Source organism: Aptenodytes patagonicus, chromosome 4 (assembly GCF_965638725.1).
Source record: "Aptenodytes patagonicus chromosome 4, bAptPat1.pri.cur, whole genome shotgun sequence".
In the NCBI taxonomy this organism is placed as follows: Eukaryota; Metazoa; Chordata; class Aves; order Sphenisciformes; family Spheniscidae; genus Aptenodytes; species Aptenodytes patagonicus.
Genome location: NC_134952.1, coordinates 84,272,559 through 84,295,603, shown reverse-complemented (window position 1 = coordinate 84,295,603; position 23,045 = coordinate 84,272,559). Strand labels below are relative to the sequence as shown.

At 41.9% G+C, this 23,045-nt stretch overlaps 2 protein-coding genes across 3 annotated transcripts in view; both read right to left on the bottom strand.

Moving 5' to 3' along the window:
- Positions 1-2,738: 2,738 nt before the first annotated feature.
- On the bottom strand, positions 2,739-15,363 carry DCK (deoxycytidine kinase). Its single transcript, XM_076337461.1, has 7 exons — positions 15,237-15,363; positions 13,820-13,938; positions 10,435-10,628; positions 9,496-9,643; positions 7,860-7,975; positions 7,285-7,384; positions 2,739-4,101 (listed from the first exon to the last, which is right to left on the bottom strand). Exons 1-7 carry the CDS (start codon positions 15,304-15,306, stop codon positions 4,075-4,077), a joined length of 774 nt encoding a protein of 257 aa, XP_076193576.1. The 5' UTR covers positions 15,307-15,363; the 3' UTR covers positions 2,739-4,074.
- A 1,364-nt stretch (positions 15,364-16,727) lies between these two features.
- Positions 16,728-23,045, bottom strand: part of MOB1B (MOB kinase activator 1B) — a 41,262-nt gene continuing 34,944 nt past the window's right edge. For both annotated transcript variants that reach the window (XM_076337455.1, XM_076337454.1), the window contains exons 5-6: positions 22,679-22,842; positions 16,728-22,087 (exon numbers count right to left, since the gene is read on the bottom strand). In XM_076337455.1, the coding sequence (XP_076193570.1) occupies positions 22,010-22,087; positions 22,679-22,842 (242 nt within the window). In that variant the 3' untranslated portion in view covers positions 16,728-22,009. The remainder of the gene's footprint in view (positions 22,088-22,678; positions 22,843-23,045) is intronic.

Below are 23,045 nucleotides of genomic sequence, written 5' to 3'. Positions count from 1 at the left end.
TGTCACTACTGGATTTCAGTCAGAATTTCAGAGGAGCCATACCCAGTTCAGGCTTATATTTGGCACATAAAGTACTGTGCGTGACTTCAGTTAGTAGAATTCATAATTGCTTTATTTTTCCCAGCACACTGCCAGCATTAGGACTGCTCGCTGTCTGCATTCGGGCCTGATAGCTCAGCGCTAGAAGATTGTTATCGCTCCGACACATCAGGATTAGTATTATCCATGTGCTAGTATTCACTCACAGAACAGAAACAGCTGGTGGCTGCACGGAAGACCTTCTGGTGTCCAAACCCCTCCCATTAGCTCAGCCTTTTCTAGTCTTTCACTTAATCCATCGTGGGCTGGCTTTATTCCCCTCCCTCCAGATCAAGACTTATCTCATTCAGTAGAGTATTTGTTAATCAGTTTAATGCTTTTGCTGTGGCAAAGCGAGGAAGTGACCTCTTCCTTCTTTACCTTTTCCAAAGCCATTCACCGTTAAAGCACTAATGCTCTTCTCGCAGCCAGCTCAGCAAGCGAGAACTGAGGATGCAATGACCTCACGTGGCAGACTCGGTACATAGCTTCGCCATTGCCACTAGCTACCTGGACCGCAGCACAGTTTTTGCCATCAATTTGTATTTCAAGATTAAATCAGTAATAAGTTTCCTTTCCTCACAAATGGTGACAGTTTTGGGTGGCCATGTTTTTCAGTGAACTAACTTCAACACAATTGACGTTGCACTGATGGCTTTTAATATCTTTTAAAACAAATAGATAATTTCTATTGGCCATGAACCTGGGCCAGTGACCCCCTTCATGAGGGCATCAAAACATCCCAATGCAAAATGTAAAGCCAGGGCTGCCTTCATTCCCAATTATTTAATAAAGCACTTCTGACCTACAAAACAGCACATCAATATTAACTAATCAATCCTCCCAGCCTTCTGAAGACATAGGGAGGTACCGATATTTTAAAGATGAAAACTGAGGCAAAGAGTGATTTACTCACCGTCACGCAGCCAGTCTAAACGGGAGCTGGGAAAACAACCTTGGAGTCCCTACACCCAGCTATGCTGAAACCTCTTGGCAATAGCAATGGCACACTGGTTTTTTCCTAAGATATAATTATTACTACGTACATTCTTCCCTGGTCTATGCTTAACAGTTTATGGTGAATTTCTCCTGTGTCATTTTTATTTCACAAATAGATTCCTGGAGTCTTTAATTACTGGAAAAAGAACAGAATAATCTCAATGCTTATCACATTTTATATACAATTCCATTATTATGAAGTCTGCTTAAACAAACAGAAAACAGTAGAAACAGCTAACTGGCACAAAATTATAGAAAATTAAGTTCTACATACAAAATAGGTTGCTGTTCTAAGAAGCATTTATATTAAGAGACCTTAAAATTCACTACGCAGAGAACAACTACAAGGTCTGAAAATAAAATGAGGCAATATTATGTCCATTGCTCACACGAGTACTTGCACAGCAATTAAAACACTACCAATCAATATTTGAATCTGTATCCTAACTGGAAAAAAATTAACAAAACCCACATACCGATTTTGTTTCCCGATAGCGATGACGCTTGATTGAAACAAGCAAGCGTTTCTAGCCAGTTCCATCAAAGTCTCTCTTACCCGAGGGAAGAGAAAGGGACACAGCACTCAAATACCGAAAAAAACATCATCGCCAAAGAGTAGATACTAGTTCAGAAACCTTCCGTTACCTCTAATAGGCAAAAAACCAACACAACAGTCCTGTTTTGTGGTAGCCTGGGAATAAATTTAAACAAAGAACAGAACACTGACAAATTTGAAAGTCCGAGGTACTGTTAGAGCTGTGAGGTTTAAGCTGACGCACAGGCAGAACAGTCTAAGGACACCTCCGCTTCTGTTTATGCTGCATCTGTCCTACATACAAATAGCTGCAGCTTTGTGTACTTCAGCCCAGCTACTTTCAAAGCCCTGAGAAGCTTGGGGTGGGGTGTGTGTTTTGGTTTTGTTGTCGTTTTTTTCTCCACAGCAATTAAAAGCGTTCTAATAATTGGTCATGACTTTGCTCCTTCAAACCCAAACTTGGCAGTCAAGAGATTTTGTAAAGCTTTCTGGAACAGGATGCGGATAACCTGCCACACAATTTCTGTGTGCACTGTGATCGGTTTTAAAAAAAGTCTTATTAGAACTCAGACTTGTTTACTCCTTGCCATGAGCACTGTCATTCCAATTCCTCTAATTAAATCCACAATTTTGACAGCTGAAACTGTAGGAATAATTGCACTGTTAGTCAAAATAAGTTGTAACCGCTCAGACTGTTGCCAAGAGGGTTTTAAAAGCTTCTACTATGTGTTTCAAGTAAATGCGAACTGAATCTTCATCCATTCCACCTCACTTCATTCCTAGAGCAAAGATCTTGAAATTTTTCCTTTTACTAGGCAACCTTGAAGTCCAAAACAAGATTTTCTACCATACTATTGCCACACCCCACTGTAACATAAATACACAAAACACTTCTGATCAGTAAGCTATACATACAATACATTTTATATAATCCTGTGTCTCTATCCCATAAGATCGCTTTCGTGTATGGGAAACAATCTGAAGCCAGTCACAGCGTTTCAGAAGTCTTGGAGAACTTGTACACCAAATACACTGAGAATACATAATCTTAAATTCATCCATTGTACTAGTATTACGTACCAGCAATCTACAACATTTTTTCTTCTATGAGACAAGGGAGCCAACACTATCAAGCATTGAAAAAAGTCTTTCCAACCACTTTTATTTCGCAGTCAATGGTTAGAGAAGGCCAGCACAATTCCAACCACAAAATAAGAAATTTCATCTCAAATTAGCAGGTAACACAGGCACCACAATAGACAATAAAACGCTTTACAAAAACATTTTGCATTCAAAAGCCAACTGTGCAATCATTCAGAAATGTTTAAAGCAGAACAAAGCAGCTCATAAAACACAGTACTTGAGATGCGTACCCTGGGTAGTTCATATTTTCTGTACCTGAAACAAAAGTGGCTCAGTTAATAAAACAAGATGCACTAGAACAGCAGCTACTCCACAAAGGTCTCCCCTTCTTACTACAAGAAGATGAGAAAGGACAGCCTACTTCAAATATTGCAGTATTTTGTATAAGCACCCAGAAGGCCCAGTTAACAAATGGAGAAGCTGGAGGAAAAGCAGGAAGCCACCTCTGACATCCAAAACATGATTAAGGCAATGTTTAGAAACACGTCATTTACAGATGGAGGCCATTTGCAAAATCTTCTTCTTCCTTTTACAGTACCCATCAAGCAAACGTACTCCTCTACAGGAAAAGAGGACTTACCAACAACCAAAACCAGGTCTGGTTTATTAAAAGCTTAAAAAAAAAAAAAGGTGGAGTGGGGTGGGAACCCAAACATGCTAGAGGCTAGAAAGCCTCTTAATATCCTAGTTTGCAGCGCACAATGAAAACAGATATAAAAACTAACTTGATATCTACACAAGTTCAGACATATTTGGATTTGTTTTAATTCAGTGTATCCTGCAAAGAACTTCATCTATCAAAATTGTCAGACGACATTTTTTTATACCTTACAATATAAAACTCCAGCTTCTATTAAAATTCCCTCACCAGCAAAAATGGTTTTTACTTGTTTTCTTCCTCAGAGCAACGAGACATCCATTAAAAATCAATTCCACTAAAAAAACCGCTCAAGAGAGCTAAAAAACCACTACCTTCTTGAAAATTAAATAGATACTGGGCACAAAATAAATTAAAAAAACACCAATAAAATACCCCAGAAGAACTTATTGGTCTGATTAGAAACAGGCGCAGTATTTGGGAACTCTCAGAATTCTAGTATCTTCAGAATTTGTGTGTGTTACTTAACATAATACTGAACAGACCTACTGATTTATTTAATAATTTCCCTATTCACAAAGTTTGTTTGTTCCTCACAATTAAATCAACAGGATTGAGTCCTGCCTCTCCGGAGGCCTTCTATAAAAGCAGAAGCTGTACTTCAGACTTTGATCGCACAGATGTTTGGAACAGTTTGACTCTGCCTGTGCTTCAAAGAGGATTATAACGTGCTCAAAAATTCTTTGACCTGCAAAAAGAAACAAATATTGTCAATCAAACGAAGTATTTCTCAACAGAAACATGCAGCAACGACATTTACTTCTCCATTGCTTTAGGTTTTACTACTACCTACAGAAACAGGAACTGGGAAAAATAATCTTAGGCTCGGCTATGCCATTTCTTGTCCATCAAGAACTTTTTCAGCCATGGTACCTGTAATTTAGCAGGTGTGGAGAGAGACACATTGGAATGACGCTCATTCCTCCCGTGGTCCTGAACTACAGCCCTACATCACAAATGAATTATCTTAAAAGCAGGTCTAACCTACATGAGGAAGATAATGACCACCTCAAAAGATCTGTCATTTGGAAAACACCAAGTCACACCCACTACCAGAACACCGTTCATATTTCATGTCAATGAACAACCCAATGCATCTAATGAGTATGCTCCTTGGAATTTGAGGTTGGCAAATAAGTAATAAAACAATACCTAGCAAAACCATAGTACTTGAAAAAAATCCGATACTGTAGAACAAAGCTGTAAATATTTCAGCTACTGTTGAACTTCATTTCCAGTATTTAAAGAGTGGCTCAAATCACTACAGCTACCTGAAAATTAATAGTGAAGTTCTGGCCCATAGAATGCTATCTAGAAGCCCGAGTCAGAAGTCCGTGATCCTACACAGAGCACCAAGACCCGGTACAGCACCTCAAATAATCCATGCAACTGCATGAGAACTGAACCCAAAACAGGCAGCGTGCCAAGCAGGGGGCTAGCATTACTCTTAGAAGCGTGGTCACTTTAGACAACATCTTAAATTCAGGTCGCTGCCAAAGGTTGCAGGAAGACAACATGCTGAGAATGCGCTTCTCGCCACAGGTATGCATGCCTTTTTGTTGTGCCCCCTCCTCTCCCCCTCCCCAAAACTAAGAGTGTAATTACTCCCTCCCTTTAAAGCGTAGGGGTAGAAAGAGGTGGCAGCAGGGGCCAGGCCACCTTTTTTAAAATACAACCACCCAGCGGATAACAAGACCCAAGGAAAACAGGCTCTAGGCACAAAACTCCTATCTCTCAGTTTCAAGAGCATCCTAGCACCTACACTGCGATATATGCTGAACTGGGAGCATTTTCCTCTCTGTCCACTCAAGCCAGACTATTGCATAGAAAGGAATCGACAATTCACTAGAGAACATGGTATTATTCTTTTGGCAGAGGCTCTCATACGCAGAGCACATCTGTAAATGTTTTGTCCAAATTCTTGATGTGAAACAGAAACAGATCTCCGATCACATTTTCCAACTGTGACCCTTCCCTACCTAGTCTAGGGCTCAAGGAAGGGGGGGGGGGGGGGGGGGGAGGTCAGAGTAGAGAACACATAACTGTGCCAAAACTCCAACTTGAAAAGCATCACGAGAAAGCCACCCTCCACTTCAGAAAGTAGCAACAGTAATACTGCACGATGAACCTTATCACGATTTACACGCTAGGCATAGTTTCAGGACCAGTCTCTGAAAGCGAGCATTGCAACAGGGGTGAGAAGGAAACATAGAGGTTTTGGGTCCCCACTGGACACTGAAGGCCAAAGCACCCAGCCTCATAAAGAGTGCAGCAGTTCTCGGACTCCACTTAGGAAAACTCAAAAAAATAAGGCCAACACAGAGCTTAGGCTGTTCCCGGATAACCTGACAGCTACACAGGAGCCAACTCCTCCGAAATCCCTATTTAGGTGCCCGAGCTTGCCCTTATCTCATGGTGCAGATGGGAAGCACATTCACTCCACAGCTGCCACGTCCAGTCATTCCATCAATTAACAAGCTTTAACAAGACCAAATACCATGAAGGCTGGTTTTAATCAGGTGAACAATTCTACTTCTCAGAGGATAAACTGAGATCAAAGGGCAAAGCTGCTTTTCTCATGAGGTAAACAATTTCTTTCCAAAGAGCGGAAAAATATGCACATACCATTTGCTAAGATCTGTAACTCATTGCAACTACTCAAATAAACATCAAGTTGTCCCCAGCTGAATCTCATCGTGATTCAAATTCCAGACACCTGAGCAGTTAAAATGTCCGTATTTTGGCCTAGCTTTAAAATATATATTACACCTTTTTGCTCTAAGGATTAGATCTTCTTAATGCAACTAGAAATCTCAACTTGAATTCTTTTTATATCAAATAGGCTTTTTTTTCCCCATGCCTTCAAATAAAACTAAAAAATACTTCTGTTATCTATTCAGCATTACTTCCTAAACAAAATAAAAAGCTACATTTGAAAAGCACTCCCTGAAGGTTCAGACCACTGCTTTTGAGCAGGATTTTGAGTAACACTTTAATAAACACAACTGAAGGGAGAAACTTTAATGATAGTGCCAATTTAATAAACAAGACTAAAAATAAGCAGTATTGCAGCAGGCTAGTAGGCGGTTCATTATCTGAATGTAACTCCATGACCTCAATATTGTAGAAGGATGATTATACAGTGAAGGATCTTTTTAGAGCAAAGGATCCCTATTTGCATTAGCTGTACTGCCCTTTGCTGTGACACGCTAACTAGGAGAGAGGATAGCCCATACTCTCTTTCGTTTAGCTAGAAATCTATGCAAAACCTAAAATAGTTTGCCATTGGCTCACTGCCTCGGATCAAAATTCAGCTGCAGGTTCAGTGAACTCGTCCTTCAGTTCTCCATTGTAATGGTTTTGTCCTGTATTTTCACCGTACCCGGAACCGAAATTCTTTTATCGATTAGCGCTGCAGGTTAGACCCTTTCACACCTAATACAAGGAAGACTTGACCCCAGACATCCAACTCAGACCTGTGTAGCCTTCCTTCTCTCTCCCTCAACAGCTACCCTTCACCCTCTCCCACCCCCACCGCATTTCTTAGGATACGTGCACAATGTTAGAAGCAGGACGTAGCAAATACCAGTTCTTTTAAACAGTTGAGGGTTATTTAAGTTGGAAATTATTTTTGCAAACAAAGCTACTAGTGAAAGTCTTCTCAAAGAAGCCTGAAATATTTCCTCCCCATCCTTTTTTTTTTTTTAAATGGAAAATTAATGTAGGAAATAGCATGAAGAAACACAGGTTCTAAAGTCTAGTCTGACTTCAAAGAATGCTATACTTTGAGATGCAGGAAGTATCCTGAATTCATTCTGACATGCTGGCAACAAACCTAAATCATCAGTTCGTTCTGCTTGTGAAATTTTACCTTTTCAGTCATGTGATCATATCTATCTTTTTTGCCTTTGAAGTCTTCATTAACATCTAATGTTAAAATAGGTATTTCCTGTAGATATTCAAAATCCGTTCTGTATTGGGAAAGGAACAAAGAAAATATTACTAGCCAAAAAAAGTATACATCATTCAAGTCTGTCAGCATTTTCATTAAGAATCCCATGAGAAGAACTGCATATATAAATTACAGCCATGAATTCTGAACATAAAGCAGCTTGAATTTACAGTGTGGCTCCTCGTAGATATTACTGATTCTTGAACATTCTGTTCCCCCAGCGCCTAACGTTAAATTCAGCTGTGTGTTAAAATTAGCTCAGCTGAATCCTTGCTATTAAGAGAATTCCATGTGAAAAGAAGGCACATCGCATGTCCTAGCAATAATTAACATGATGTAAAGCCAATACTACTAAGGAAGTATAGATAGAAATATAACTGGAGTTTAACTTTACATATCATAGGAAAAGCTGAAGTTTCACTGGTGGAGAAAGCATTATGGAACATCCTTACAAAGACTTATCCATCTTGAAGTGGCCATTAAACAAACCCTACCGCAGTGTCCTATGCTGAAGCCAACTTTCGTGTTTGTAGTGAAGCTTCTCCAGATATTCAATGGGAATTTCTTGCTCTTCATCTCTTCCACGCAAGTAAATCCTATTTAAGCATTTCTAAAGGCAAAAGATATTTAAAAAAAAAAATTGGTTGTTTTTGCAGACCTACAGAGGAAGTCTAGTTTGCTAAAGTTTTTTTTGCCAACCCTTCCTACCATGCTCAATATGCCACTCTTTGGCAAAGATGAATATTCAACTCGCTAACTATCTTACAAGCATAGAAACATTATGCCAATGTTCAGCTGGTGGAGCCCACAGACTACACACAAAAATCCAAGAAGGACCCAAGGAAATGTATCGCATTATTTCTCCACTACAAGGAAATGTCTCAAATGAGTTCTTTATTAAAAGAAGGGGTACCAGTGTATTGCATGAAAAGAGCACCGAAATACCCATTTGACATTATAGACAGGCATTTCAAAATCTCATTATATACCTCCGGCTCTTAGGAACCCAGTTTTCAAATGTAGTATATCATTTGCTCCTGTCCTGAACACATCCAGAGCCCCGATAACAAGCCAATCGAACCTGTTTAAAACTGTTGTACTTTGTAATTTAAATATATGTTCTTGACTTAGAGGGAAAAAAAAGCCCTCAATAGCAAGCCTAGTAAAAAAGCCTTCAGAGAAACTCTAGCATTTTACATTACGCAGTTGTTTAAACGATAACAAAGTTGAAAGCATGAAAGGTGGAAGTAAGGAAGTATGGAAGTGACCTGTAAGTTAATTACTGCCATTAGAGCTCTTCTAAACTCTTATGTTTTTCTCTTGTTCATGTAAGTTTCATACTCAAAGGATATATTCATGATGTTGTTCTCTCCTTTAAAAAAAGTGTTAGATGCCCAAAAATCAAAGCACTGTCATAAAGCCTCACATACAGTAGATGCATTCATCTGGCTTAGCTCCATTGCTCCAGGTGAAAGGGCTTCACACACACACCCCCAAATCAGCTGTGCCATTAACTATAAATTGATGTATCTATCACAGCAATGTTCCTATAGGTACTTTGTACTTTGCCTTTTTTTTTTTTTTTTTTTTGCAAGTTCCAGTGGTATTTTCTGGTTTGCTCATTATATATTCGATTTTTATAATTAGAAAATCATTATCATCACATTTTATTTAGAAATACACAGGCTACATTTGAAAGAACATTCTTTTTTTAAGTATTTCCAGACTGCATTAGTCATAACTCAAGTATTATAGTCTTCAGGGGAATACTACAATCTGAACTGAACTCTAATCATTAGGACTCTTACAGTGAAAGATAAGGGTATCTCAACATTTTGAGAAGATTACATTTCAAGGAGAATTTCTCAACTGTTTCCTTGCCAGAGACGTTCAAAGCAATCCCTAAAACAAAGATACAATGATATGCAATGACACACAATTGTGACCTTACCGGAGTTGACCGCAAGCATATTATTCTTTTAGCATAAAAAAGGTCTAGAATCATAGTGAAACTCTACATTTAAAAAAAAAAAAGTTACTATGGAAGCGTAGACAAAGATCAACTTTTACAGGCAAGGCATAGATCATGTACTCTCATTCTCTGTGCGGTCATAAATTTTTATCCCTCACCTCAGGAGTGGCTCTGAGATAAATGATCCCATCCAGCACTAGGCTTTGACCAAACTGCTTATTCATCCAGTCGTGCCAGTCTTGGTAAATAGTCCATTCAGTTTCATTCATGCAATCAGACTCATATAGATTAGCTGCAAAGATGTATCTGTGAACACAGAATAGTTATGTAAACAAAAAATTAGCTTGAACACAGTTATCACTTTGTTTGCCTAAAGTACTGCACAGTAACTAGAACAGAAGCTGAGCATAGTAATTCTGTAACTTCTTTGATCTATGCTTGGAGTGGAAATAGACAGCGGGTATCCTCATCCTGTAACTATGTCCATTGCAGCTGCCTGTAGCAGTGTCCACAAAAAGCAGTAACATTTGCAGCTCGGGTGTCTTTTCAGGAATAATCTACAAACCACCACAGGTTTATACACTGTGGTCATTTATTTACAATATATTAAAACACAGCGAACACCTAAGGATTATGTGATGGGATTTAGTTATCAAATCTAACCTTCCGAATCCAGAAACACAGAGTACGGCAATACGAAATAGCTAGACGTGTTTCAAGAAGCATAAAAGAAAACAAGACTGAGTGACCAAGAAAGAAATTGCTCTTGGCTCTTGTTGATGCCTACTTCCCTCTTTTCTTGCAAGGGAAACGTGCACGCACCAATCATAAAAACCTACCCACAAAGAATGAGGAACTACACATAGTTAATCAAGGTTATACAACAAAACTATAAACCCTCAAACCAGTGATTTTAATTCGCTGTCCACACCAATGAGAGAAAGATAACAAACCACTTAGAGGTTATTGTGATTCACCAGTATCAAAATTATGACAAAAGGAGGTGCAAAACTCAGTCATGCTCTGCTTTTTATTTATTTATGCGTTTTACTTAGGAGAATTTTCATCTTTGCTTTAAGGACTTCAGTCCAACATACCTGTCACTGTAGACAGATCGCTCGAAGAAAACCACAGGATTCTCCGCCTCTCTGAGTTTGCCATCAAGGGATCTGAGCTGAGCCCGGATCCTGCTGAGACATGCATATGTCTGGAAAGTGAAAGACCACCGCTCTGGTTTCTCATACATCATCCGAAGCACATTTTTGCCACTCTTCTGTGATGCAGTCAGCTCCTGGTTTTAAACAAATACAGTGACCCTTTAAGTTGAGAAGGTGGACGATTAAGGTAAAACAGAAATGCTCTACTACGTTAAAGCCGTTCAGCCTTTATTTCCGGTTTACAATTGCATCATTTATCTCTCAACCCTATTTGCAATACGAGGCGTAAATGTCAGTGATGTTATTCCTCCTACAGCACTGAGCTGAGTAAGCAACTCCCTGCAATCTACAACGTCAAAATGCTCAAGTACCAAAACACTTTGATCACTATTTACAAGCTTTGATAAAAGAACAACATCCTATCAGTACAAAAAGTCAACAACATTATAGAAAAATCCATGCTCCTTTTACTCTGACAAGTGTGAGTTTAAAGTTTAAAGTTGAGCTCATTTTGTTTTTCCATCTATTAATTACAGTTCCTATGGTAACAGCTGCTGATGCAGCATCTTAAGATATGATTATGCTCTCATCTTACCTGGGAGGTTCAGAACAGACTCCAGGCCAAAGATCTCCCACAGCCCGCGAGGGAGATCAAACACCTCGAGACAGCCACTAAAGCTCACGGAAACAGAAAGCTGTGTGCCTCAGTTTTACTAGAAAACACAGCCTACCTAAGGTGACCGCTTCTGTCTGAATCTTTTTGCTACGTGAACACCAAATCCAAATACTAACATATTTTCAAAAATCTAGATATAGAGGTCAACGCCTAGGTGACAGCAACTAAGATTCTGGAATGCCAGGTTTCATCCTCATCTCTAATTCCCTGCAACCATACCTATACTAGTCAACCAAACACGCCCAGCACCACGCTCTGACACCGTGGCCAAGCGGCACACAAGAGCGGTATCCACAGCACTAAAACTTTCTAAGCCTCCAAAAGGAGGTAGCTACGTGCAGTGCACTTTCGGCAGAGTCCCCAGGCTATCCTACTGCCCAAACCATGCCTACTGCTTGGAAGAGTCCTAGCTGGCACGGGACAGAAGTCCGCTAGGGACAAGGGACACAGCCTGGTTCCACTATCCAGGGTATGTCCCCCTACTCTGTAATCAAGTAGAGAAGATGCAGCTACAGGGAGCTTTCACAAGTCGGAAGACCTTTATTTATCAGTTTCACCAGTAAGAAATAAAAGATAGAGAACCATCCTCTGGAAAAGATTCCAATATCCCTGAAAAACACTGTATTAAAAAGCACAGTACTAAGCCATGTGAAGAATTTCAGGTGCAGCTTTCATAAGAACTAACACCTACAAAAGCAGTAAGACACACCTCTTTCTATGAACACACACACACACACGTAAAAATGAACTTCCCAAATCTTTTTTTTTTGCCCTCCGTCTCTGGTGCTGTGGGACGATGAAAGTACCAGCTTTATTAAAGATGGAAAAGTGAAAGTCTACTTTTTGGTATTAAACTACATTAAAAAAAGCAATAATCAAGATCTTGAATGCTGATAACTTTTCTCAGAAAAGGGAAGGAAAAGGGGCAAAAAATAGGCAAAGGCCTATTGTTCAGCCTGTGCAATATTCTTACTAGAAACAAAACTGGTGTGCAGTACTGTGCTGTTTTACAGCAGCTGCTGCTGCTACTGCGTGAATTAGCCAACAGCAAGGAGAACGTTACAAGCTATTGACAATGCACACAAGACTATAAGAAATGCCTACAGACACATGCACAAACAGCTTAACGCACCGAGTACAGCCTTGTCTTTGGGAACCTTTTTTTAAGTGTTTCCTGACTAATTTTAGGAGTCATATACAATGCCATATTTCTGCAAACCAGCCAAAACAAAAGGAGAAAAGAGCAAATTATTAAGTCCAACTTCAGGGACGATTATGACGGATTTGAAATTTTATGTTAAGGTTACTGGACCCGACTGGGACAGAGTTAACTTTCTTCGTTAAGAGCCCATACAGTGACATGTTTTGTGTCTGTGGTTAAAACAACGTTAACAACACACCAGTGTTTTGGCTATTGCTGAACAGTGCTTGCACAGCATGGAGGATTTCTCCCTTTCCCACTCTGCCCCCCAGCAAGTGGGCTGGGGCGGGCAAGAAGGTGGGAGGAGCACAGCCAGTACAGCTGACCCCAGCTGCCCAAAGGGATATTCCACACCGTAGAACGTCATGCTCAGCATGGTCAACTCAGGTACTGGAAGAAGAAGGAGGGGAGGGGTTTGTCTTCCAGGGTAGCTGTTGCTCAGAGACTGGCTGGCCATTGGTCTGCTTCTAGGAGGTAAGCGATTGCCTTTGCATCGCTCCTTTCTTATCCTCTTCCCTTTGCTTATTAAACTGTCTTTATAGCAACCCATAAATTGTCTTGCCTTCTTTCTTCCTATTCTCTCCTCCGCTCTGCTGGGGGCGTGAGCTGGTGTTTGTGTGGGTCCTTAGCTGCTGGCTGGGGTCAACCCACCACAGTAAATTGGAAAAAAAATAAAAGAAATCTTTAACTTCAAGTCTATTAAACTAGCTTGTTAGCTTAGCTCTTAAAAGAAAGAACTTTGGTCTGGTTTTGTATTTGGATTTACTTTAGTATCATGAAGAAAGAAAAAACAAAAATGAGAGCTGTCTAACTCTGGAAAAAGTGTAGCTGAGGAAAAGTCAGAAACAACACGCCTCCATTAAAAGTTTACATTTAGTTAACCAAAATACATTGTAATTTTAGCCAGGTCTAAAAAAAGAAAAATCTTCTACACTTAATCAAAAGCTGTCTATACAGCGATGACTTTGGCCACTAGGTAGCAGCTCGACTGACACCAGAATTACAAAGTAGCTGACAGAAAAAACAACGCTATAGACAATTTAGCAGTAGTTCATTATTTCCTAGACATTTTAGAGGACACCTTCCAGGACACCTGGGCAACCCTCTGCTCTCACCTGGTTAGTTCACTGTTGCTCAAAGTAACTTCTGCCTAACTTTTTTCCATCCCTTGCTTTTATACATAAAATAGAACAGGCTTTTACCGCTTTTGTAATTTACATCCTGATGTTGAGTAACATTTATTCTAACATACACCGAGCAGACTGGAAAACAGGAACTCAGATATTATGATAAGCATCAGCAAAAAAGTTGCTATCACATACCTTTTCTAAAATACCTAGTCTATCAGACATATCGGTCTTCTGAAATTAGAAGAGTATTTGACTGGGTTTGTGTTTGTTTTGGGGTTTTTTATTTTGAAAGTTTCACCTTAGTTTCTTTTACCGTACCTTGCAATCCTCTTCAGAGTCTTGCTGAACGTTGCACCATCTAGCTACAGGCTCAGGAACAACTTCCCATTCCTCATCAGCTTGTTTGAGAATATTCACAAATGTCGATTTCCCTGCAGCTGTAGAAAGAGCATTCAGGAAGAATGGCAGTCAAAAAACACTGACAGTGTAATTATTTAATTACTATACAACTCTAGTTTCAAGTCCCATAAACGAGTCTCCCACACCCATGTCCTTTTGACTTCATGACAAGCATGAACCACAGGCCATCATGTACCACAGATCATCAATTAATTGAGCAACAGAGTTTTTCTTTTTTATTTTGTACCACACAACACCAGCACCGAATTGAACAAAAATCAAAAATGACGAGTCTCAGCCCAGATCAATTATCTAAATTCTAGAAAGCTAAATCTGCAGTTAGAACACCGAGTGTTAAATTTTTAAAGATACTTAGTGATCCAGTCCCAGACACAAAGTCGCAGTCTTTCTGTTGTTTTAGCAAGGGGGCGGGGGGGGGGGGGGGGGGGGGGGGGGGGGAGCAAGCCATGATGAAAGAAACATAAAGCAAAAGCAATGGTTTCTCAAATGAAGATACAAAGATGCAATACTAGTTACTTCCTACAAGACAGAAGTCATTAGCCTGCCGCCAACTGAAAAAAAGCTCAGGAAATTTTAAAAAGAGATACTCAAACCCGACAGAGGCCAATCGGTCGGCTACCAGCCGCCGAAGAACGCATCAGTGAACAAACTGACACCCCAGCAACTCCTATCCTCAATTTTAAGCACAGCCTCTTGCCAAAAAACCTAAACACACCACAAAAAAAGGAGACTATCTCCTTATGAACGGCCCATAACTTTTCCTGCTCTTTACAACAGTTAAACAGGCTTCTCTTGTTCATTAGGAGGAGTACTGAACATGACAAGTTTGACCTGACAGTCTGCACGTATGCAGGTGTTTCACACTACCATCAGGAAAGGTGAGGCAGAAGTCTTATCCAGGACTTCAATGCATCTTTAAAAAACTGAGTAAGTTAAAAACTGTCATAGAAAGCGCTTTCCCCCCCCCCCTCCCCAATCTCGTCATTTTTATAGCATTAATTCTTACAGCGTCGGCCTAGTTTCCGAAGTTATCGAGTGGCTTGTTGGCACAGCACAGCTCGTCTCGCTAACTCCCGTCTCCCAGCCTGGCTAAAAGCCTTTTTCTCAGGGAAAAGGCGAAAAAACCCTTGTGGAAGCGTCCGCGCCGCCACACGCCGCTACGGCGGGAAGAGCCCCGTCAGAAGGGCGGGATGGTCCGGCCAGGAGCGGGGAGGCCGCAGCCACAGAGCCCGGCCGGAGGCCACCTCTCCAGCCCCCTTCAGCCTCCTCCGCCCCGGCCGCGGCGAGGTGAGGTGAGGCGAGGGGCCCGACTCACCGATGTTGCCCTCGACAGCGATCTTCTTGATCCTGCCCTCCAGCCGCCCGCGCTTGGGAGGAGTGGCCATGGCGGCGGAGAGGCGCGCTCTGCCCGCGGCCGGGGGAGCGGGAGCGGGAACGGGGACGGCGCCGCCTGCGCGCGAGCCCGCTAACGGCCGCAACGGACGTAACGGCCGCCGCCGCGCTCGCGCCCTGCCCGCCCCCGCCTTCGAATTTGGCGCGCGGCGGGCGTGACGGAACGGCCCCTGACGTCACCGGCGGCGCCAGGGCGGGCAGCCAGCGGCGCCGCGTACGGGCGGCCGCGAGGCCCAAAAAGGAGCGGCGAGGCCCTCCGCCGGAGCGAGCGCGGGGGTGCCGCGGGGCGGGCAGCCGTACAGGGCGGGCGGCCGAGCCCGGCGCTGCCGCTCCAGGCAGGGCTGCGGAAGGGACGAGCACATCGACGGGCGGGCGCCACCCCCGCCGCGAGTTGCTCGGTTCTCGGCGCGGCGCCGGCCGGGGCGAACGGCGGGAGGGAGGGGGCCCGCCCCGCCTCCCGGGCAGCGGTTCCCCACGCCCTGAGGCAAAGCTTCCTTCTACAGCCAGAAGAGAGGGGTGCTCGCCTGCAGGCAGAGCAGGAGAAAGGCCACAGAGTCCCACCGTTTACCTTAAAAGTCTTCAGCACCACCTTACCAGTGACACTCGGGTTGGACCAAAAGGAGATCAAGGGCACGGGTTTAGAGGGTTACCGCTGAAAGCCCTGAACCCCCCCCGAACAGCTGCCCACCCCCTAACTTGACAATGCGTTTCCCACACCACCGTCACGGGCTACCACCGCTTTGGTTCTCGCAGGACCACATTAAACGGGGGAAAAAATCCTCACGTCTATGAAACGGGCACAGGCAGCGAGGCAGTCGTGGCCAACACGCGCTCTGGTGTAAGACTGTGTACGACGGCTGCAAGCTGCGAGTGCCGTCCGAGACGAGACGCTCGTTGCACGGACCCTCAACCACGCACCCAACCCACGATTTGTGGGGACTGAAGTAAAAGCAAGATTTTTTTTAACCACCTTTTCAACCCAGTGGCACAAACCGCTTTCCAGGTGCGCGAGAGAGACGACTTACCACAGGACAGGGTGCTCTGGAGCTACGGGTGTGAGCGGAGAAGGCGGAGGGCAGGCGGAGGGAAACTGAGGCGGATGGGAGGGCCAGGAAACCTGGAGTGCTGCAGCTGTCAGGGTCACGGGAGGCTTTCAGGAGAAAGAAAGAAAAAACAAAAAGGCACCAGTGCTGCCGCACGCGACCAAAAACGGAGTCTGTGCTTCGTGTGAAGCTGGTGACCTGAGACAGCAGAGCGCTACCGCTGCGACAGGACACCCTCCTCGTAGCAAAGCTTTCAAAACCACCCCGGGATCGGCGCCGAGATGCACGTAATGCGATACTAAACTTGTTATGGGGAATCCCACACTGAGCTCCATCCGTGCTAGGTACATTCAGGTCACGAAACAAGGAAATGAAAAGGGTATCAGGTTGTTTTATTGCTATTGTGTCTGCCTGCAATACAAATATTCACAAGTTCAGACAAGGCGATTACAAAAATCTAATTGGTATGTGTAATGTTCGTATGTGTACAATATACAGAAGAAAATCTATCTACAAGTAGAAGATAATTTAGAAACAAGTTCAAGAAGGAAATGAAGACAATCATGGTCAAACATAGCTATTTATTTTCTCTTATAAACAGCCTTCAGTTTCTTATTGAAAAAACCCTAGAATTTAAATATTTTGTCCCATCACATACAACAATATGTATACATTATTTACAACTCTCAAATAAACACGTTGCAGATTTTCAAACATTCAACTTGTTTTTCTTTTTTAATCAAAAGCTGTTCTCGTTTAAAGTATCAATCAGTGACTACAAACTGAAGCGATATTGGCACAGTTAGCTTATAGTAAGGGTTCTCATCTTACATTTTATATTTTACACCGCGTTTTCTCCCATATATTTTAAGATTCCAAAGGAGGAGGAAAGGTTAAGGTTGCTTTCATAATATCTCTTTTTTTGCCTTCAAAAATGGCCTTTTATTGAAACCTCATTCACTTTTATTGCATTCTTCTCTCTCCCACTGCACATCAAGGTATGTGCTTCTAGGTACTAAGCAACACAACCACAACATACCGAAGTAGTAAAACAGCCATGAAAATAAGTGTTCCCTCCACGACATGTCTCTGAAAAATGTCAGAAGTTGCAAATGTACAAAAATAATGAGTATAGTTTAGTGGCTATAAAAATTAATTTCCCCTAAAAATACAATACTCTATGAACAATTTAGCGACTTGGTTCTTCAAACAAAAACGTACTTTGATATTTACCTAGACTGCAGTCTTAACCTGGCAAGAGGAAATTGCAAGAAAAGCAGGAAAATAAAAAGGTTTAATACTTAAAATAACCAACGGTAGTCTCATCTTAAAAGAGAAGATATCCAGGAAAAGACGACAGGCATCCGTGAAAGCGTTAGTGGTTTTAGTAGTGCAGTTTGGAAAAAAAAGACAACTGATATCAGTGGTGAAGGAAACGATTCAGTGTAACAGGGAATCTTTTCGTGAAAGAAAAGCAAGGAACCTGTGTTCGTGCTGCAGCTTTTTAAATAGTCCAACTAAAAGGGGCGGTTTATATACAGTAATACAGCACTCTGGCAGGTAGGAAGGGGGGAAAGGGTAGCAAGAAAAAGAACAACTATCCGAAAAGGATGTGTTTATAGTAAAATTGTGTCTGGTGATTCGGGGACAGGGGGGACGGGGGAGGCGCAAGAAGCAGAAAGGAACAATCTGAAAGGTAAGTAAAGTCCATAGCAGCAAATAGGTATCCTTACCTGTTAAATGAGTGTCAGGGAGACTGGGAGAGTGTTCAGTTCCTAAATACTGAATAAGGACAGTGCTCCTCTATATCTTAAAGTAAAAGCAAAAGTTCAAAGCTCTACATTGCATAGTAAGCAGTAAAAGAAACTTGGTACTTGCAGACGGGCCACCTGCCTCCTGAAACCTGCTCTCTCCCTTCATCTACCATTCAGCTACCTGCAACAGCAGAATGTGGCATTTTTATTTTCTATTTGCATGATTAACCTGTATCCCTGACTTGAAAAATTATTTCTGCAAACTTAATGTATCCACACCATCTAAACAGTGTCAGCATTGGCAACGGCGGCTGAACTTGACGAACTTAGCAGAGTTTGCCCCATCCCGTCTCGAGGTAGACGACCTCCTGAAGTTACCACCCAAATCACTGACATGGTCTAATAGGCTGGTAGCTGAAAAACACCACAAACCACAGAATTTAAGGACCCTATCACACCAGAAGGCCTCAGCCAGCACTGGCAGCCCAGCCTGGTGTAACCCCGCCAACACCTTCTGCTCCCAAAGACAACAAAGCTGAAAGTTTTTGCCTCAAAGCGCCCGTGACACGTAACAGAGTCCATCTGTAACGTGGGCCTAGAGCAGCGCGGGGTTTGTTCAGCGTTCGTTTCTCAGGGTTTTATTTGGGGGGGGGGGGGGGTGAGGGGGTGTCCTCCCCCTTCCCCCCAACAAATGCACTATTTTATACACACATTCACTCGACCCCGATTCCATTTGTACAACAGGGCAGCTTTTCTTTAGCATTTCAATGTGCCATTACTTCAAGAGCGTAAACACACATCAACTTCTGGTCCCACACCTTTTTGAAGCAAAAAACAATTAAAAGCTGCAAATATAAACAGCATAGGGATACTAAATCCCAAACACTGCATACATATCTTTAATGTTGTTATTTTCAAGTGTTGTATAATTAAACAATGTGTTCATACAGCTGTCAGGCAAATCATGATCTCCAAGCTTTTATTACATTCCTAGAAACTATTCTGTAAAAGTGTTTTCTACTGCCAGATACTAAATACAAGAAATACACTATCCACGTAAAACTTTTTTTTTTTTTTTTTAGCATAATACATTCTAACTCTGATTGGCTGAACTGCAGCAGATGCCTCTGAATTTCTAGAATTGGCTATTTAAAAAAAAAAAAAACAAAACCAAAACCACCCTTCCAGAGCAGAAGTATGCCAAAAATGAGAACTACTGCACTGGTATCACTCCAAGCAAATCCTCACTTCTAAGTATTTTTCTTTTTAGTTTCTTGCTGGTACATGACACCAAACCAGTGAGACAGCTTTAAATCTAATGGAGGTTACCTCCTATTTAGCACCTTGGAGCACGCTTCTACCATTCTCACTCTCATGTCTTGCTGCGACGTGGTAACATGAGCTCTAGCACTGGTTAAAAGGTTCCTCTACAGTAAGCATTATCAGCACAGTGAACTTGCGCACACAGCCTCTTGAGCAGCACTGACTCAACTCAAAGCAGTTTTCATTGGAAAGTTTACAGGGTTTTTAATATCAAACTGCATCTGGAAACGCCTCTGTAGCTGGAAATTTTCTGTCATGAAACACTCCTCAGATAGAAGCATGCATAAAAGGCTGCGTGTCTAAGATCACGTTCCTAAATTCAGCTTCCCGCACAACTGGAGTTTAAAATAGCGCAGTTCGAATTTGGGAGTTCAGCTGCTTTTGTGTAGTCAGGTCGACGCTGACCACTCCCGTAACTCTGCAGAGACGACAGTCTTCTGCGTTATTCAGTCCTGAACTAAGAGAGCCCTCCAACCCTGCGCCCAAAGCTAGCGCTGCCATCCTACTGCTCCCAAACCAGGCTTAGGTAGCCACGTCCAGATCAGACGTCAGGTATGCTACTCGGTTAAAAACAATCCTGCAGCTGCAAAGACATCACGAATGAGCGGGAGAGACAGAAGAGGTAACAAAACATTAAATTGCTTCTCCAGGAAGCAGTTTAAGCAGACTAGGAAATTTAACTCCACTGAAGATAACCTAGTTCTTAAAATAACCTTCAAATGCTTCTGAAAGACATCATTTTACCTCAGAAGTAGTGATTCTAGTCTCCCAAACGCATGCGTGTTTATTACTGTGCTTATATGTTTATTACCTGGCTATACTGACGGCCACTTACATCTTTTGCAGGCTGCTGCACAGTATTTTCCACTTTACTCAGCTTTTTCGGTCAAGCAAAGGCGCACAAAATTGTAAGCCTAACTTCTCTGTTGCATGCTGACCCTGGCTTCACCTGTAAATTTTAGAGGTTCCGGACTCAGTCAAGCGTACACCAGTCAGTTAAGGTCTTCATGTTTTTCCGGTCTAAAAATGGTGGTTTTGCGGAGTCACAATCTAGCAAAGCCTGGCAACATCAACCACCTACTGTACTGTATTTGGCAACTAGTGATATCACGGGGTAGCAGACTGCAGAACCTCATACAGATTTCTTTGACTCCAAAATACAACAGCCTTGACAAGATCCATAAATGAACAAGAGCGCTAGTCATACGGGCTTCTGCAATGGGAAACCTGACTGATACAGTTGCAGCAGAAATTTCCAAGTCACCGTCTGTGGATCACCCCAGAGGTTAACTTCTCACGGGCGAGTCATTTCTGGTTTGAGGAAACACAAGGCTCGAGAGGCAGACACTAACCCGGGTGGGGGAAGGCCACATTTTGCTTAGGTTTTTTTTCAGAAACAGAAGATGCACCTACCAAATTACAAACCACTAAGAATTCACCAGTACGTTCCTATTACTTTTCCCAACTGCTGTAGTTCCTTGGAGGTGGGCTGCGATTTTAAATGGGGAAGAACACCATCATGCTAACGTAAATCCAAAGCGGTCCATGAAATTATACTCCCTCCAAGACATGTTTCCTACCACAGAAAACACTGGCCACCAGAGCTCCTCCACAGACCCAGGACTTTTTATTCCTAACTTACAAACATCATTTCACTAGTTATTTTTCGAGCCAGATTTTCCTTAGTATTACCCCAGTGCATTTTTATTTTATATTGAGTTTTTTCCCTAACTGTATTTGTGCAAACTAACCATTCATTTGGCAAATGCTAGGAAACTTAACAAAAGTGACTGACCCAAGTTGATGCTTCCCTGTTAAAAAAATAAAAGCAACTATAAGAAGCCAAAACCAATGGCAACAGATACATAACTACTTGCTAAGCATGGGTTCTTCGTAATTTTGACACCACCTTCATCGTTTCGCTTTAGCGACTAGAACTTCACCATCACTTTTCTTTATAAGAAATATCTAGTTTTGAAAAACTCTATATTCATCTCTAAAAAAATAAGACAAATATTTGTATTAAAAGCTGGAGATCATTGATTTCAGTAAGTTATGGCTTTTTTTAGTGTAAGCATATATATATTTTTCTAAAACAAGTATCAGTAAGTGTCCTGGGTGTTAGTTCATATTTTCTGTTTCCAGCAATGTTCAGTATTGTATGTGCTTTGCACCTCAGAAATGAGTCTGCCAAGGCACTTAGAGAACGTAAGCAAGTCTTTTAGGGACTTCATGACAATGGGCTACCACTGACACAATACAAGAACCCATGCACCAGCAGAGTCAATCCCCCAACCCAGCATGTTTCCTTTATAAACACTCAGCACCTGCTAAAATTCCACAATGAATAACAACAATTAAAAAAAAAAAAACAAAAAACAAAACTATTTACCATGTGTCACTAAGATAAAAGATTTCCCCTAATAAAAGCACAGAAAGTACATCTTGGCTGTCATGAGTAACAGCACTGGGTTTTGTTTTGTTTTTTTTAAAAAAAAAAAAAACCAACAAATGAACAAAAAAAATACCACACGCTTGCTTAAAGAAACAAGTGACTTCAAGAAATCCTCTTCCTTTTATCTGTCCTTAGAGGTGAGTTTTTCAATCAGTTCTTGAAGCGGTGCGAGTTCTCTTCTATCAATAAGGTTGAATTCCTGTAACAAGGATGAGGAGAAAGACATACATACACAGAGTTTCCTATGTGCAGCTCAGGTGAGAAGTCTTATTCAGATAGAAGTTATTTGGTTGTAGGCTCTGAGAGTCCAGGCTTAGCCGCCACCGCATTTTCTGCCTGTCTGCCATTAGCCGAATAGCAGTGTTCGACTGCCTAAAGCTTTTTCCCCCCACTTAAAGGAAGGAAATGTAAGAAGATGCTCTTTTTTTGTAAGGGGGGGGTGGGGTGGAAATGTAGCTTTGAAGCAAGCACAGTCTTTTCAGTCTAGCTTCAGATGCCGTCCTCCCTCCTTCTTTTGTTGGGAATTACTGTTCTACTAAATTATTTGGTAGGGAACACTTTTCGTTATTCCATTTTGTAGCAAAAGAATACTTCATTGAAAACTTTTCTATTCCTTGAAGGCTTCTAGCAGTAAATATACATAAAAATGGAGTAAAACATTGTTTTAGCATCCTGGAGGTGTTGACTATCCTACAAACACACCAGCTGTTAAGAAACTGAAGGGGCATTACTTTGATATGTTACTTTTTCCAGAATATAATTGTAACCATAATGCTCCTGCCACGCTTACCTGAACAAAAAATATAAAGTGCTTGAAAGAAGTGTTAAGGTGTGCCTCTTCCTGTAGCTGGATCACTGGATCAAAGTGCTGGTGATAAATGTGAGCATAAACTCTGAAGAGACGCTTTAAAATTGTCTTTGCCACTGACATGAAATTCTTTGGGAACGGTACACCTAGAAATAAGAAAACAGATGGCTTATTTTTAAATGCCTATGCCATGTTCATCTACTTTGAAAGCCATTAGAACCCAACCCGATCTCTTGCACAAGAAGGGCTGTTCCGTTTCACTCAGCAATTCCGTCTGTAAATCACACAATGTACTTAGGCTGAAGCACAACAACAAGCTCACTGAAAGACCAGAGGGGAGGTGTCCCTC